This window comes from Salvia hispanica, chromosome 3 (assembly GCF_023119035.1).
Source record: "Salvia hispanica cultivar TCC Black 2014 chromosome 3, UniMelb_Shisp_WGS_1.0, whole genome shotgun sequence".
In the NCBI taxonomy this organism is placed as follows: Eukaryota; Viridiplantae; Streptophyta; class Magnoliopsida; order Lamiales; family Lamiaceae; genus Salvia; species Salvia hispanica.
In genome coordinates, this window is record NC_062967.1 from 36,219,054 (window position 1) to 36,235,299 (window position 16,246).

Genomic DNA, 16,246 nt, shown 5'->3' on the forward strand with positions numbered 1-16,246 from the left:
AGAAGGGGCATTTGCCCTTTCTTGATACATGTTGGATCCGTCCCCGATTTCTTGCTGTGCATTTTTGCACAAAAGAGGATCCCATCCTATAAGGTATCGACCGTGAACATATCCCCATAATTAAGAGGTGATTCTATTCGCATTCCTCTTTTTATTTACTATAGCTCTCCATATAAAAAAAAGTACTTTTTCCGTTTACAATTTAAAGTTATATAATGATAGCGTAGATTTTAAGAAATTATTTAATTTCGAAAAATAAAATGAACAGGTAAAGTTAATGCAATACGAGCCTTATTTTTATATATTGATTTCATGATAGAATGTGAATGTAATATTAGGTAAAGTGTGACGTGAGGACAAAATACGCTTCTCGAAGACATACGTCAGGCTTGGGGCAAGTCATACTTTCTGGAGTAACATTTATTCAGTGATGGAATTAACTTAAAGGTTGAATTAACTGGTCCAATTAGCTTGAATGATTATTAATTCCATCTAATTCCAAAAATTTTACATGATTAATCTAATTAACCATAATTTAAATTAATTCTCAATTTGGTCCCATAATCGGTTTATTTTCTGTCCAACATTTAGTTAAAAAATAATTTTAAAATTATGCAGCCCAAAATTAATTACTTTAAAACAAGGCCATAATCATCATCAAATTTAGCCTAATATATTATAATTAGCAAAGCCCAATAACATTTTTGAAAGAGCCCAATCTCCTTCTCTCTAACAATCGATTCCTTTCTCTCTCCAAAATCCCCAATCTGCAAATTTGATTTCCTTATCGGAATCCGGCAAGTCGCCGATACAGTCCGTCGACACCGCCGCCTCCGCATTCCTTCTATTAATGATTAAGTTCCTCCTCCTCATCTATGTTTCTACGTTTCGTTAACTACATTTCTCAAGGGAGTAGAGAGTGGTTGGATGTTGCTAGCTCGACGTGGCTACTTTGCGCACTTCTCCTTGCAGCGATTGCAGTTAGTAGCTTCAGTGAACTTCCTCAACAAGGTTCGTTTTAACTCGTTGCTTCATTTTTGTAAACTAGGGTAGCTGTATTGAGCTGTATGTAAAAGTATTTGAATTGCATCAGACGTTAAATCCTTTGTAGAAGTTTATGTATTGATCAATTTTTGTGATGATCACAAAATTCAGCTGATGGAAGTTGGTGCAGATTAGGATAAAAAAAAAAAAAAAGAAATCTAACAGGTTGTGCCTCTTGGCTTGCTGCAGGAAATTCGTAAAATTCATCGAACTTACAATGTAGGTGCTCTAGAGCAGTGTCTGGATATCATAGACTCGATAGATGGAAATAAGATTGAAGGAGGGAAATTGAAAACCGAGCTGTGTGAAAATGATGAAGTTTCGGAATGTAGAAATTTGAGCTTCTACGAGAAAACAGGATCGTTTTATGTTGGGAGGGATTCACACAGGGAAGTATTCACTATTTCACGAGAGCTCGACAAGATTGCTACTCTAGAGGATGACGCCGTGTTTAATATTCTGCAGGCTTGCATCGGTGCTAAAGTTTCTTTGCACTTTATCCAACTGCTTCATGCTAAGATCATCTGCTGTGGTTCAAGTAAAATTCCTCATGTTTGCAATCCTCTGATTGACTTATACCTGAAGAATGAATGTGTAGATTCTGCAGTTCGCGTATTTAAACTTTTGCGTGCGAGGGATAGTGTGTCTTGGGTTGCCATGATATCAGGCTTGTCTCGTAATTGTCATGAATTAGAGAGTATTCAACTTTATTGTGAGATGCGAAGGATAGGAGTATATCCAACTCCATACGTTTTTTCAAGCATATTAAGTGCTTGCACTAAGATAAGCTTGTATAGAGTAGGTCAGCAACTTCATGCTCTAGTATGCAAGTGGGGGTTCTCGTCACAAGTATATGTGTGCAACTCTCTTCTTTCGCTTTATTCTAGATGTGGATACATAACATCTGCTGAACTAGTTTTTAGTGAAATGAAGCAAAGGGATAAAGTTTCATATAACACTCTTATATCAGGGTTCTCTATGCAAGGATCAGTTGGTAAGTCCGTTGAATTGTTTGAGAAAATGCAGACTGAGTCCTTAAAACCAGATAGTGTTACGGTTGCGAGTCTGCTGGGTAGCTGTGCTTCAATGGGGAATCTTTATAAGGGAATGCAATTGCATTCGTATGCAATCAAGGCTGGAATATGTGCGGATATCATTATCGAGGGTTCTCTGCTAGACCTTTATGTAAAATGTTCTGATGTTAAAACAGCTCATAAGCTCTTCCTTGCAATGCAAACAGATAATGTGGTGCTATGGAATATGATGCTAGTGGCGTATGGGCAGCTAGGAGATCTCCATGAGTCTTTTAACCTTTTTTCTTGTATGCAAATTAAGGGGTTGAAACCTAACCAATACACATACCCTAGCATTTTAAGAACGTGCACTTCTGTCGGAGAACTTGATCTAGGACAACAAGTTCATACCCAGGCTATAAAAACTGGATTTCAGCCAAATGTGTATGTCTGTAGTGTGCTTATAGATATGTACGCCAAAAATGGTGAACTTGAAACTGCCTTGAAAATTTTGAGATGTCTTAATGAAGATGATATAGTTTCTTGGACAGCTATGATCTCCGGCTATACTCAACATGACATGTTTGCTGAAGCTATTAAACTTTTTGAGGAAATGCAAGAACAAGGGATTCAATCAGATAATATAGGATTAGCAAGTGCTATCAGTGCATGTGCTGGAATTCTAGCTCTAAAACAAGGACGTCAAATTCATAGTCAGTCTATTGTCTCCGGCTTCTCTTCAGATATATCAGTTGGAAATGCACTTGTATGTCTCTATGCTAGATGTGGTTGTATACAAGAAGCACACTTGACATTTGAGAAAATGCATTCTAGAGATAACGTTACATGGAATGGTTTGATATCAGGATTTTCACAGAGTGGAAACCACGAAGAAGCAATGAAGGTCTTCACTCATATGACACAAGCTGGAGAGGAGGCTAATATGTACACCTATGGCTCTGCTATTAGTGCTGCTGCAAATTTGGCACATGTTAAACTAGGTAAGCAAATTCACGGAAGGACAATTCATACAGGACATAATAGTGAGACTGAAGTGTGCAATGTCTTAGTAACATTGTATGCAAAGTGTGGATGCCTTAATGATGCCAAGAGGGTGTTTATTGAGATGCCTCAGAAGAATGAAATTTCATGGAATTCAATGATCACCGGTTATTCTCAACATGGACACGGTAGAAAAGCTATTGAGCTCTTTGACGATATGAATATGCTCGAGCTGAAGCCAAATCATATAACGTATATTGGAGTTTTGACTGCTTGTAGCCATGTAGGATTGGTGGAGGAGGGGCTTAGTTACTTCAAATCCATGAGTAAACAACATGGTTTAATACCTAAACAGGAACATTATGCCTGTGTGGTCGATATTCTTGGAAGGGCAGGTCAGCTCAGTCGTGCAAAAGCATTTGTGCAGTCTATGCCAATCAAACCAGACGCTATGATCTGGAGGACCTTCTTAAGTGCTTGCACGGTCCACAAAAACAGAGAATTTGGTGAAGTTGCAGCGAAGAATCTCTTGGAGCTTGAACCTGACCATTCTGCTACTTATGTCCTCATGTCAAACATGTATGCTGTTACCGGTGAATGGGGTCATCGGGATCGCACAAGACTCCTCATGAGAGACAGAGGCGTGAAGAAAGAGGCTGGTCGTAGTTGGATTGAAGTGAAAAATTCAGTCCATGCATTCTTTGTCGGTGATAGACTCCATCCTCTTGCAGACGAGATATACAACTACTTGGATGAACTAACCAAGAAAGTGGCTGCAATTGGTTATGTACCAGATCAAAGTAGCCTATGGAACGAGGCGGAGCTTAGGCAGAAGGACCCGACTGCACAAATTCACAGCGAAAAGTTGGCTGTTGCTTTTGGACTTCTAAGCCTTCCTGATATCATCCCCTTGCATGTCATGAAGAATCTTCGCGTCTGTAATGATTGCCATAACTGGATTAAGTTTATCTCAAAGGTGGTCGATCGGCCTATCGTTGTACGGGATGCCTACCGCTTCCATCATTTCCAAGATGGAAGCTGTTCTTGTAAAGATTATTGGTAAACAAACTGGCATACAGAAGCATGAAGAGATCTGCAAGCTGTCTTCACACAATGAGAGGGAGCCTAAACCGGTAACGTTTGATTTTTACTATATGAGTATAGATTGATTAGGCAAATTTAGAGTATATGGATACTCTTTCATAACTTCATGCTAATTGTAGCCTTGCTACAGGATATACCGGACGAAAGGAACATTCTCGAAACTGGAAGGCCGGAGGCGCCACACGAACTACACTGGCTCTGCAAGCAGTAATGCCTAGCATGTTTCCTAAGTTTATCAGCTCTTTTCTACAGGTTTTTTTAAATTTTCTTCTACGCTCAGTAAATATTTTCATGACATAAAAATTGGGGGTAATTAGCTGTGTTAGGTGAGTGTCAAATCATGTAATTTATTGGTTTATCATATAAATTAACATTGAAATTATAGTTATTCTTGTACCCAATACGAAATTATATGTTTAATTGATAGAACAAAGTTCTAATCTTTACAATAAAATAACTATCAAGAAAGTTTGTACACGTTTTATAAGACAATTCCTAATCATCCCTAATAAAATAAGGACTTTAACTGATGGACAGAAAACAAAACACTTGGTTCAATGGATATGTACGTAAAATTTGTATTGGCAGCTAATTAATTTCTATTGCAACAGCACTTATATAGTAATACTGGGTAGTTATGCTCTGTGCAAGTTTGAAAAATGCAAAATTAAATGTACCAAACTAGAGAACTCCCAAAAATTAGGGCCAAATTTCTTGGTTGGTGAATGCTGCCGAGGTCCAATAATTTTATTGCTTTTTATATCCGGTAATCATGCCTAAGACGAACAAAAAAAAGTGTAAATAATAAGCTCAATTAATTCATAATACAAGCACTTAGTAAATACTCCCTCTGTTCATGAATCTCTGTTCATGAATAGGAGTCCCGTTTTTCAATTTTAGTCCGTCCACGAATAGGAGTTCCGGTTCATAATTACCATGAATAGTAAAAATGTCCCACATTCTATTAACTCATTCCACTCACATATCATTTAAAATTAATATGTACAAGTAAGATCCATATTCCACTAATTTTTTTCCACCCACTTTTCTTAATATTTTTTAAAACCCGTGCCGAAAAGAAATGAGACTCCTATTCGTGGATGGAGGGAGTAATTATTAATGAGATGTTTATAGTATTTATATCACAATATTAACTTCGGATCAGTCCTGTAACTTATTCGTGGACGAAGGGAGTAATTATTAATGAGATGTTTATTGTATTTATATCACAACTTTTGATTAACTTCGGATCAGTCCTGTAAGTTTTGAAACTATAATATAAAATAGAAATAAAATCATAATTTTTTTAATTTTTCTTAATTGTCCCAAAAATAATAAAAAAAAATTGAAACTAATATGTCAAAATTAAATATAATAGTGACATTTTGTCCAAACAACGTTTAGTTTCTTACTTGGTACTTCCTCTGTTTCTTCATAGTTGAGGCGGAACTTTTGGGCATGGAGTTTTAGAAATTTGTTGGGTGTGTTAAATAAATAGGTAAAAAAGTAAGAGAGAGGAAAAGATAGAGAGAATAAAGTATAAAGTGAATAAAGTAGAGAGAATAAAGTAAGAAAGAGTAAAGTAAGAAAGAGAAAAAAGTTACCATATATGAAAATGACTCACCTATTAAAAAATATTTCGAAATGAAAAAATGACTCAAATATGAAGAAATGGAGGGAGTATATGTTTAAAATAAGCTCAAGTGCCATTATCTCAACTTTAAGTCTGTAATAAACATAAAAAAAGAGACAATATCAATATCACAGGGAGAGAGATGTCAACAAAAAGGACAAGAAATCCTATTCCCAAATCCAATCCCAACTACAGCAAGAAAATGAGAAACAAACAAGGAATCTATTTGGTGCAATCCTGTTTAACCAATCCAATGCATACACGTGTTCTATTTCCTCTAGGATCTTCTCTTATACTGTCGGGTTATAATACATATTATTAATGCTTTTGTAAATTAGGTTCAAATATGATTTTAAATTGAATCCTTAAAGTGAACATCCAAGATATATAGACTTTAATTTACTTCGCCAAATAAAAAAGTGTGAAAATTTGTAACTAGCTATGATTTTATTTGTTATTTGCAAGTTATTTTTTGCTGCAATTTGAGGTGACATGTAACTGAATTTTATAGAGTATACCTAACTTTCCCTATAAATATAAGCTTAATTTGCATCTCTCATAAAATTTGGCTGCGAATTAATTTACATAGATGAGCATAATATATTCCCAAGGTAATAAACATAGTAGCAACCGAAATTAAATAGAATTAACTTGATTGAAAATATAGATATTCTTTTTCTAATTTCTATCTTTGCATAAGGGCAAATAGCAATAATTTTCTTTGTATTATTTCAACTGTCTATTCCCTTTTCTAACTAACCCTCACTATTTTTCATTTCCTTTTTAAGACCTTCATTTCCTCTCCTTTCATCTTCCCACTTCTCCACACAAACAAGAGCGATAGAGAGAGAGAGAGAGAGAGAGAGAGAGAGAGAGAGAGAGATTATGACAAACAGAAGAGAAAGAAGTTCAAGAATTACAGAAGATGAGATCAATGATCTCATCTTGAAGCTGCATCCATTGTTGCCAGATTCAAGTTCAAGGTGTAACACAAAGGTAATTAAGTTCTAAATATGAAGTATTACCTTAATTAAATTAATGTTCTGAATTTTAATATAAATTTTTCCCAAGAAAGAAATTTTTTCCATAAACTTAAGACCACCCCATCTATGCATTTCATCTTCATAGAAACATTGATTTTATGATATATAGACACACAAGGTTCAGACAAAAAAGAAAGAGCTAATATTCACATAAAGATTTTCTTTAACCAAACCTCAAGATATGAAAGAGACAATTGGAAATAGGTCAAAAGAGACCCATCATCATATTTCTAAACTATTGGAGAAATGAAAAATAAGAGAAATTTTAAATAAAAAAAGTTGATATGGTGACCTTCACTAGCTAAATATGAACATTTAGGCACTACATATTCATGCATGTGTTTTGAAGTTTGAAATAAAATAAATTTGTAAATTTTTTTTCTTGTTCATTAAAAATAGGTTTCAGCAGCAAAGATTTTGAAGGAGACATGCAATTACCTCAAGAAACTGCACAAAGAGGTGGATGATCTAAGTGAGAGACTCTCTCAGCTTCTTGCTTCTGGAAATGTGGATGAAGATACTATTAGGGCACTCCTCCGACATTAAATTTGTAGAGTGTTTGTTTATATCTCGTATTTTCAGATATCTTTTCAAATTAAATATGAGATGTAACACAAAAATTGAAATGGAGGATGCATATATAAGTAACAATATTAATAGGGTTTTGATGAAGCTATAGATAGCATTAGTTAATAATACATGGATATGAATATAATGTATTTCAATTTGGTTTATTTATTTCTTTTCAATGTCACTACTGTTTATGGACATACAGTTGGTCTTTTCCCTAGCAAAATATATAATGATAATTGATTTTTGGGACCAACATGTATAAAGTTAGAATTGTATAGCCAACAAAATTTGATGCCTTGGATTTTCTTGTCACTATTAGTTGACTACAATCTCTAATACATTTCAAAAGATTTACATGAATAATCTAGCTAATCCGCCGCCAATTTGTTCCTCAATTTATAAAATAATGTATAAAAGGAATATTGAAACAAAGAATAATTCGTATTAGAAAGACCAATAGTCCTTATATACTCAATCTGTCCCAACGTCATTTGAGTTATTTATTTTTTGCACTCGTTTTGAAAAAATTAATAAGTAGTCAAAGTGAAGAGAGAGTAAAGTAAGAGAAAAATATAAATGAGAAGACTCTCCTATATATTATCCTCTCTCTTACTTTACTATATATCTTCCCACTTTAATTTAACTATTTATTATCATTTTCCAAAATGAATGCTAAAACAATGACTCAAGTAAGTAACGTGGGATGGAGAGAGTATTAGTTAATTCACTATCATGAATTTGAAATTTGATGACCATCTGAACAATCTTGATTCACTAATTTGAAATTTGATGACCATCTGAACAATCTTGATTCATAGTGAATATTAATAAATTCAAGTATAGCTAGCGATAATTTATGGATATAAATATAGCATAGAAATATCACAGTTAAATCCAAATATCAGACATATATATTACTTGAGAGATTGCAAATTGTGCAATATGGTGTTATATAGAGTATATCACTACTATATATTATCTCCAATGATGGAACTTAATTTATAATCAAGTGTAAATTAGAGAACTTAGGCCCTAATCATGCTGTGTTTTAGCTGATAATTTTCCCTTAATCAAGCTACTAAGTAAAGTCGGTAAGGCATGATTGTCACTTGTGAGTGTATATAAATTGTAATCTTAGAAAAAATAAAACATTTTACACACAGACTATATAGTCAATATTAGCGGTACGCCCTCCGCATTTATTTTGTAAAAGACAAATTATTTTGATCTCACTGTTAGTTGGCAACATGTACTACAATTTTTTTTTAATACAATCCTTAAATTTATAAAAAAAAGAACAGTTTGTTTTGGTTTTATATCCTAGCTATGATCTCCTTGAGGAATATGCTATTTTAATGAACCACCGTGATACAATGTCTACTTTTATTTTCACAATTAAATTGCTAACGCTTTGCAATTTAATTGTGAAAGACGATAAAATTTAGTTGAATCATTTAGCGTGAATACTAAGAGCATCCGTCGCCCCCGCCCGGCTGGACGGCAGCGGGCGCAGCGGGCTGCGAGGGGCGGATCCCCCTATCGCCCCGCGAGGTCCGGGTCCTCCGCCCTCCCACCCCGCCCCACTCGAGTACACTCTCCATTCGCGTAACCAAACGCGGGCTCAGATGTTACAGGTCTTCCGAGAGTGGAAGAACGCCACCGACCCCACGGAGAAGAGGTTTCTTTACGAGATGCTCGAGAGCATGCGTGCCGATTTAGAGATCGCGAGGTCACGGCTGGGGGTTCCGACGTGGGCTCAGATACCACGGGTGGCGGCAGCGGCGGCGGCGACGACGAGGACGATGGCGACGGCGATGAGGAGTAGAGAGTGGCGGAACTCGTGTGTTGAAGCCATTTTTTTAAAAAAAAAAATCATGTACTTTTTTTTTTAAATCTTTGTACTTTTTTTTAATGGAATGGATTATTTTTCCCGTATATGTGTCGTAAATTTAAATTCCGTATATCACAATTTTAATTCCGTAAATGTAGTATATTTTGAATTGTTTTTATTAAGGGCCTGGCCTATGGCCGACCTAAATCTGACGTGGCAGGTGGTTTTTTTAGTGTTGCTGACGTGGCAGGGGAGAGAATGGGCTGGCCGAAGCACCATTGCGGATGCTCACTACTACCTCCGTTCCTAAATATTAACACACTTTGCCCAGCATGAGTTTTAAGAAATGCAAGGAAAAGTGAGTTCAAAAAGTTGGTGGGATGTGAGTCATACTTTTAAAGTATTAATTTTATAATAAAATGTGAGTAGAAATGAGTTAGTGAAATATGTGGTTCACTATCAAAAATAGTAAAAGTGAAGTGTGTCAAACTTTCAGGGAACACCGAAATGATAAACTGTGTCAAACTTTCAGGGACGGAGGTAGTATATGAATTGAAAAATATCAATACGTATAAGTTTTAGCCGGGGAACACTAGTGTCCTTTCATCCTTAAAGTCACAACATTCTTTCAACCACGTGCTGCCATGTGGCAGGTATCGATATTAAGTAACAAAGGATGACATATAAGAATGACCTCGAATTGCATAAACTGATAAAAGACATTCACTAGTTTTGTTGCTTAATAACGTTGTTTTATTACTTATATAACCACGTGGCAGCATACAGCTGGAAGGATATCGTGATTCTAATTTGAGTTATTTTTTAAGTACACTCATGATTTAGCCTATATTATTATAAAAAAATCACGCTTTTTGCTAAATATAAATGTATACCAATTACTACTAAAATTGATACACAATAATAAATGCAAAAAAGAAACATTTTTTTAATAAATTCGTAAAAGCAAGCAAAATAAGAAAATCAACACTAAATATTAAAATCAATGTAACTAAATTCTCCTCCCCCACCGGAGCTGCGAATTCACGGCGGCGAAGTGATTGATTGGCGGAGGATATGGAATCGAGGCAGTCGGATTGGAATTCGGAAGTGTAGCAGAATTCGATAACCGCTCGATTCGATTGATTTGGAGTTGAGGTTTTGAAGGAAGGAGGTGATTGTGATTTGTGCGGCCGGTGATCAATGCTAGTAGGATGATTAGGGAAAAGAAAGCTGCGATTAGGATTTTGTTGCGTCTGCGAATTGATGCGACCTTGTCTTCTCTTAGAGGCTCTGAAGCATCATCCATGGCTGGCTGCTGATAAGAGGTATGTTTATAAGTTCAAGCTTTGAATCTAAGCATCGATTTCTGGAATTTGGTAGCTCTTGAGGCTGAAATTTATGTGGTGAGGAAATTAATATGATGAAAGGGTTTATGAATTATTGCCGTATTTAGGATTTTACCACGAACTTAATAGAGAAGTCCTTGCTAGTAATTTTTGTTTTTACCTTCTTTTAATTGAAGCAAAAACTCACAATCTTCTGATCATAATACTGAATGAAATAGACAAATGTTAGGATAGGAAAAGCCTTAACACTCCACATTTTGGTTAGAAGCTCTTCTATAAACAGAGGTGACTTGATTTGATTGATAGAGATCTTTATGCTTTGTTTGACATGAGAAACTGATTATTATCGGAAAAACACTAACAAAATGGGAGAAGATAGAACACGACGTAATAGCAACATCATGACATAAGCTCAGTTTGAATGCATGAGATGAAGCACTGATATGAGCGAAATGGCATAGTCAACCGTGGTGGGTGCTTAGCGAGTTCTTGAGACACCTCCTTCATACATGGTCGCAACTTTGGATCAGAGCTTATGCATTTCAGAGCTGTTTTGATCACTCCAGCCACTTCCCTCGACATTCTAACATCTTCACCTGGAGATGGTAGCCTCTTGTCCATGAGTTGTTGCACCATCATGTTTTGAGCAAACTGCGTGCATCTCTTTGTCATCGTTATGGAGGAAAGGAAATCCCCCGGATGATCTCCAAACATGACTTCCAATGCCAACACTCCGAAGCTGTATACGTCACATTTTTCTGTAACCACCATTGTGAAGGCCAACTCTGCAGCCAACAAACATGTCGTCGTCTTGAAAACAGTTACTCTGAATCCAAGAGTATGTTGCTGCTCGATACGTCTCTGTGTAAAATAGGAGGGCTGCAATCGTGATGCATGTAAGACAACGCATTGGCAATGCCTTTCACCACATTTACCCTCTTCTTCCAGGTCAGCTCCACGGCTTCATCATCATACTTCAACACGCTAAAGAGGCTTCCTCTTCCATGTAGTCATAGATGAGAAACATGCTCCGTTGGTGTAGACAAAATCCAAAAAGCTTGACAATATGGCGATGCCGAATCTGAGAGAGAAACTTGGCTTCATTCCTAAAAGAGGAGTCAAAAGTAGGGTTCTCTCCTTCAAATCTGTGAAGCTTCTTAACCGCAACAACTCTTCCAGTGGGCAGTAGAGCTTTGTAGACACTCCCATAAGCCCCAGTTCCAATGCAGTATCTGAAGTCGAAGTCTGATGTTGCTTCAATGATGTGCTGATATGCAATGTTGCCATCATAGTTCCATATCTTGAATATGTCACCATGTCTTAGATCATGTCTTAGATCAGGACTGTTTGATGCTGGTGCTCTCTTTCTTATGAAACAGATTCCAAGTAAAATTGAAGGCAGAAACACACAGCCAAATACTATTGCCACATAGATTATAACTGACTTATCTATATGTTTGCTTTCTCCTTCAGAATCAATTGATTCTAGTAACTTGGGATTCCCGATGAACGATTCCATCCCAAATTTACGCCACAGTGTGGGTGGAATCTGGCCCTCTAAACGATTGTAGGACAAATTGAGATAAGTAAGTTTGGATAAGCTTCCTATATCAGGTGGCATGAAACCATAAATGAAACGGTTATCAGAAATGTCTAGAACACGTAACTCACTCAGATTTGAGTTGATTATTCGAGAAAGAGGCAGTCGGGAATTGAGTTGATTATTCGAGAAATTGAGATAAGATAGGTTGGAGAGGGAACCTATTTCTTCTGGGATAAATCCATAGAGACCGCATGAGGTGAGATGAATGCTAGTGAGTGACGTGAAAACAAGCGGATCCAAATAGCCAACATCGTGGCACCAAGCTTTACTCGTATTGCATCTTACTCGAGATTTGAGGCTTAACTCTGCAATGCGGCCATGATCATCACAAGTGAGGCCTTTCCAGTTGCAGTGATGAGCTGTGGAGTTGATATAAGGCCACTTGAAATCCATCAACGCCTTCATTTCTCTGTTCGATTCTGAAACATTAGATGCAACTACATTATTGATCAATAATATGCAGATGCTCACAATGATCATAGCATTAGTAACAAAGACAACACCCATCATTTATATTGTCTGGTTTGTATATGTATGATTCTTCTTCTTAATCATCTACTCATACCTCTAATATCACTCTATATACAACTTGCAAGCATCATATATTAATGAGTGAAAATCATAAAAGTCAAAGTCTTCCAGGTCAATGCCTGGACTATTCAATGAATACAATCAAAATTTCCGAAACTTTCATTTTCCATTGTAGTATTGGATTGCAATTTACATGGAGTTGTTTTTTTTCCTTTTCAATTTAACTCTAGCTTTTTCTAAAGACTAATTTACTAAGTGATGATGATGAAACTTGTAGCAAATACATAATCCATCACGTATATAGTCTACTTTGTATAATCTAGCATTTCTATCTCTATCATAGTAGTATAATATTTAAGTGATCTCTCCTTACATTTAAAATACTAATTTAAATATATTAAAAAATTAATTCTAAATTAACGACCTAAAATGAAAAGTGTTGTAATATGGGATGGATGGAGTATGAATGAAGCGATTGTAGCCAAGGGGTTGAAGTAGATGTACGTCTTTGTTTGTATTATTATTATTAAGAGCATTGTGTCATTGTCATGCAATAAAAAAATTCTCCCTAGCTACTCATATATTCGTAACTCTAAAGGCCTATTCAGTGTTCCATATATGCCATGTTTTGGCCCATTTTTGTTCAAATTCTTATGTTCAGCTTCCATGATTTAATTCTGGTAGGCCTAAGTTTTGTTGGCAAGCCCGCACTGTTTAATGTCCCGTATCTGACCGGCACGGTTTTAAGAAATTGTTTAATTTTATAAAGTAAAATGAGTAGAAAAAGATAATGGAATGTGTGACCTACTTTTATATTGGTTTTATAATAAAATTTGAGTGGAATGAGTAAGTTTAATGTAGGATCCCCTTAAGGAATATAGTAAGTGAAATGAAATAATTATTAGCGGACAGGCGGTAAAAGGAAAAATGAGACATTTAATGGCGGATGGATATACAAGGTTTGTTTTTTTATTTTGAACAATTATATCTTGATCAATTATAATACTACTATATAATTATAATTGTGTACATAAATCCATGTAATCTATATTGTAGTGAATAGTGATTTCGTCTCACTTAAGTCTCTTACTTAGCCAACTTAAATTAAATAAATACTCTCTCCGTCCAAAAAAAATAGAGTAATTTGTGTATGACACGAGTTTTAATATAGAATTGGTAAAATAAGAGAAGAGGGAAAAAAGTAAGAGAGAATGAGAAAAAAGTGAGAAGTAGTGTTAGTGGAATGATGTGTAGGATTATTATTTGTTGAAAACTTTACATAAATGAATGTGCTCTATTTTTTATGGACGGTCAAAAATGGTAATTGTGCTCTATCTTTTGTGGACGGAGGGAGTATTTAGTGGAATGATTGCAGTATCCGAACAAAAATCTCCTATATAGCATTAGAGTGATAGCACCTAATGACCACAGATCCCAAATAAGACATGGGCATTTGATAAAAGCAAAACGAGCCTGCAAAACACCAAAAGCTCGCTCAACATCTTTTCGCGCGGACTCTTGATGTCGAGCAAACAACTTGTGCTTCATCGTTTGTGGACCTGGAATAGATTTGACAAATGCCGCCCATTGAGGATATATGCCATCAGTAAGATAATACCCCATATTTTTTTCGTGGCCATTTACTATGTAATTGACCTTCGGTGCTCGACCTTCCAAAATATCATCAAAAACAGGAGATTGATCAAGGACATTAATATCATTTCTCGAACCTGGAGTTCCAAAAAAAGCATGCCAGATCCACAGATCTTGAGATGCTACTGCTTCCAAGATGATTGTCGGACTCCCGCTTCTTCCGGCATATTGTCCAGCCCATGAAGTGGGACAATTTTTCCATTCCCAATGCATGCAGTCAATACTACCCAACATGCCTGGAAACCCACGTTGTTCTCCAATATGCAGAAGTCTTGCCAAGTCTTCTTCGGTGGGCTTTCGCAAGTACTCATCGCCGAAGTTAGAAATTACACCTTCAACGAACTTGATGAGAGATTTGCGAATGAGTTGTGCGCTCATTCTCAAATATTCGTCGTGCAAGTCGGCCGCCGTCCCGTAGGCCAACACCCTCATCGCTGCTGTACATTTCTGAATGGCAGACATACCAAGCCGACCAGTAGCATCACGCTTTTGCATAAAAAAGTTGTCGGTCTCGACGAGCTTGTTCATTATTTTTTCGAACAAAGGTTTTCGCATGCGATACCTTGTTCGGAAAAAATCTGGAGGATAGATTGGATCTTCAGCAAAGTACTGCTCGAAAATAATATCATGACCCTCCTCGCGTTTCCTTTCAATGTATCTCCTTCTAGCTCTAACCGTCTGGGTTGTAGGTTGTGAAGACAGGGTTGTTGGCCACATAGCTATATCCTGGATTAGTTGATCGAGTTGCTGATTTTGTTCAACAATTTTTTCTTCTCATTCATTGTCTTCAAGAAGATTGGAAGCTTCAAAATTAGAACTTGTTGACATTTTTTAGGGAGAGTTGGCTCAATAATTGTGAGAGGATTTGTGTGTAATTTTCGTGAAGCATATAGGTAAATATATAGAAGTTATTTGTTGAGCATAGGCTTCCACTACTATCATTTGTGAGCACATGGGTTTTCCTTGGATTCTACCACCACTTGTGATAAAAAATCTGACTTGTAATGTAGTCATACTTTGATTTTCGTGATCACATGGGTTTCTATTGGATTCCACCACCACTTGTGATGTAGAATTGCTTGTCATGTAGTCATACTTTGATATTTGTGAGCACATGGGTTTTCCTTGGATTCTACCACCACTTGTGATAAAAAATCTGACTTGTAATGTAGTCATACTTTGATTTTCGTGATCACATGGGTTTCTATTGGATTCCACCACCACTTGTGATGTAGAATTGCTTGTCATGTAGTCATACTTTGATATTTGTGAGCACATGGGTTGGATTCTACCACCACTTGTGATAAAAAATCCTTGTAATGTAGTCATACTTTGATTTTCGTGATCACATGGGTTACTATTAGATTCCACCACCACTTGTGAGTGGAAAATGACTTGTCATGTAGGCATACTTCCATTATTCGTGATCACATGGGTTTCTAATGGATTCCACCATCACTTGTGAGTGGAAAATGACTTGTCATGTAGGCATACTTCCATTATTCATGATCACATGGGTTACTAATGGATTCCACCACCACTTGTGAGTGGAAAATGACTTGTCATGTAGGCATACTTCCATTATTCGTGATCACATGGGTTTCTAATGGATTCCACCACCACTTGTGAGTGGAAAATGACTTGTCATGTAGGAATACTTCTATTATTCGTGATCACATGAGTTTCTATTTGATTCCACCACCACTTGTGAGCACATTTTATCTATTCATGCTTTGATTGAAGGGCTTATCACATAAACTGGAAATTACATAAGCAACAGAAATTAAAGGTTACATACTAAGCAACGAAAATTGGAGATTACATACTAAGCAATAGAAAATAAAAGTTACATACTAAGCAACGGAAATTG

General features: G+C 36.2%; 3 protein-coding genes across 4 annotated transcripts in view; all 3 read left to right on the forward strand.

Moving 5' to 3' along the window:
• The first annotated feature begins 725 nt into the window (after positions 1 to 725).
• Positions 726 to 4,551, forward strand: LOC125215644 (pentatricopeptide repeat-containing protein At4g13650). The gene is made up of 3 exons (XM_048117127.1): positions 726 to 1,011; positions 1,234 to 4,192; positions 4,294 to 4,551. Exons 1-2 carry the CDS (start codon positions 928 to 930, stop codon positions 4,120 to 4,122), a joined length of 2,973 nt encoding a protein of 990 aa, XP_047973084.1. The 5' UTR covers positions 726 to 927; the 3' UTR covers positions 4,123 to 4,192; positions 4,294 to 4,551.
• A 1,634-nt stretch (positions 4,552 to 6,185) lies between these two features.
• Positions 6,186 to 7,543, forward strand: LOC125215645 (transcription factor PRE3-like). Its single transcript, XM_048117128.1, has 2 exons — positions 6,186 to 6,792; positions 7,239 to 7,543. The coding sequence occupies exons 1-2, from the start codon at positions 6,682 to 6,684 to the stop codon at positions 7,383 to 7,385; spliced, it is 258 nt and encodes an 85-aa protein (XP_047973085.1). The 5' UTR covers positions 6,186 to 6,681; the 3' UTR covers positions 7,386 to 7,543.
• Positions 7,544 to 10,237: 2,694 nt separating this feature from the next.
• Positions 10,238 to 16,246, forward strand: part of LOC125217114 — an 11,417-nt gene continuing 5,408 nt past the window's right edge. The window contains exons 1-2 of one of the 2 annotated variants that reach the window (XR_007175564.1): positions 10,238 to 10,568; positions 15,066 to 15,333. Coding sequence is in view for 1 of the 2 variants with exons in the window: in XM_048118940.1 (XP_047974897.1) it covers positions 10,507 to 10,568 (62 nt within the window). In the remaining variant the exon portion in view is untranslated. Of the gene's footprint in view, positions 10,569 to 15,065; positions 15,334 to 16,246 lie in introns of those variants that run through there. The other variant, XM_048118940.1, reaches the window with a different exon arrangement.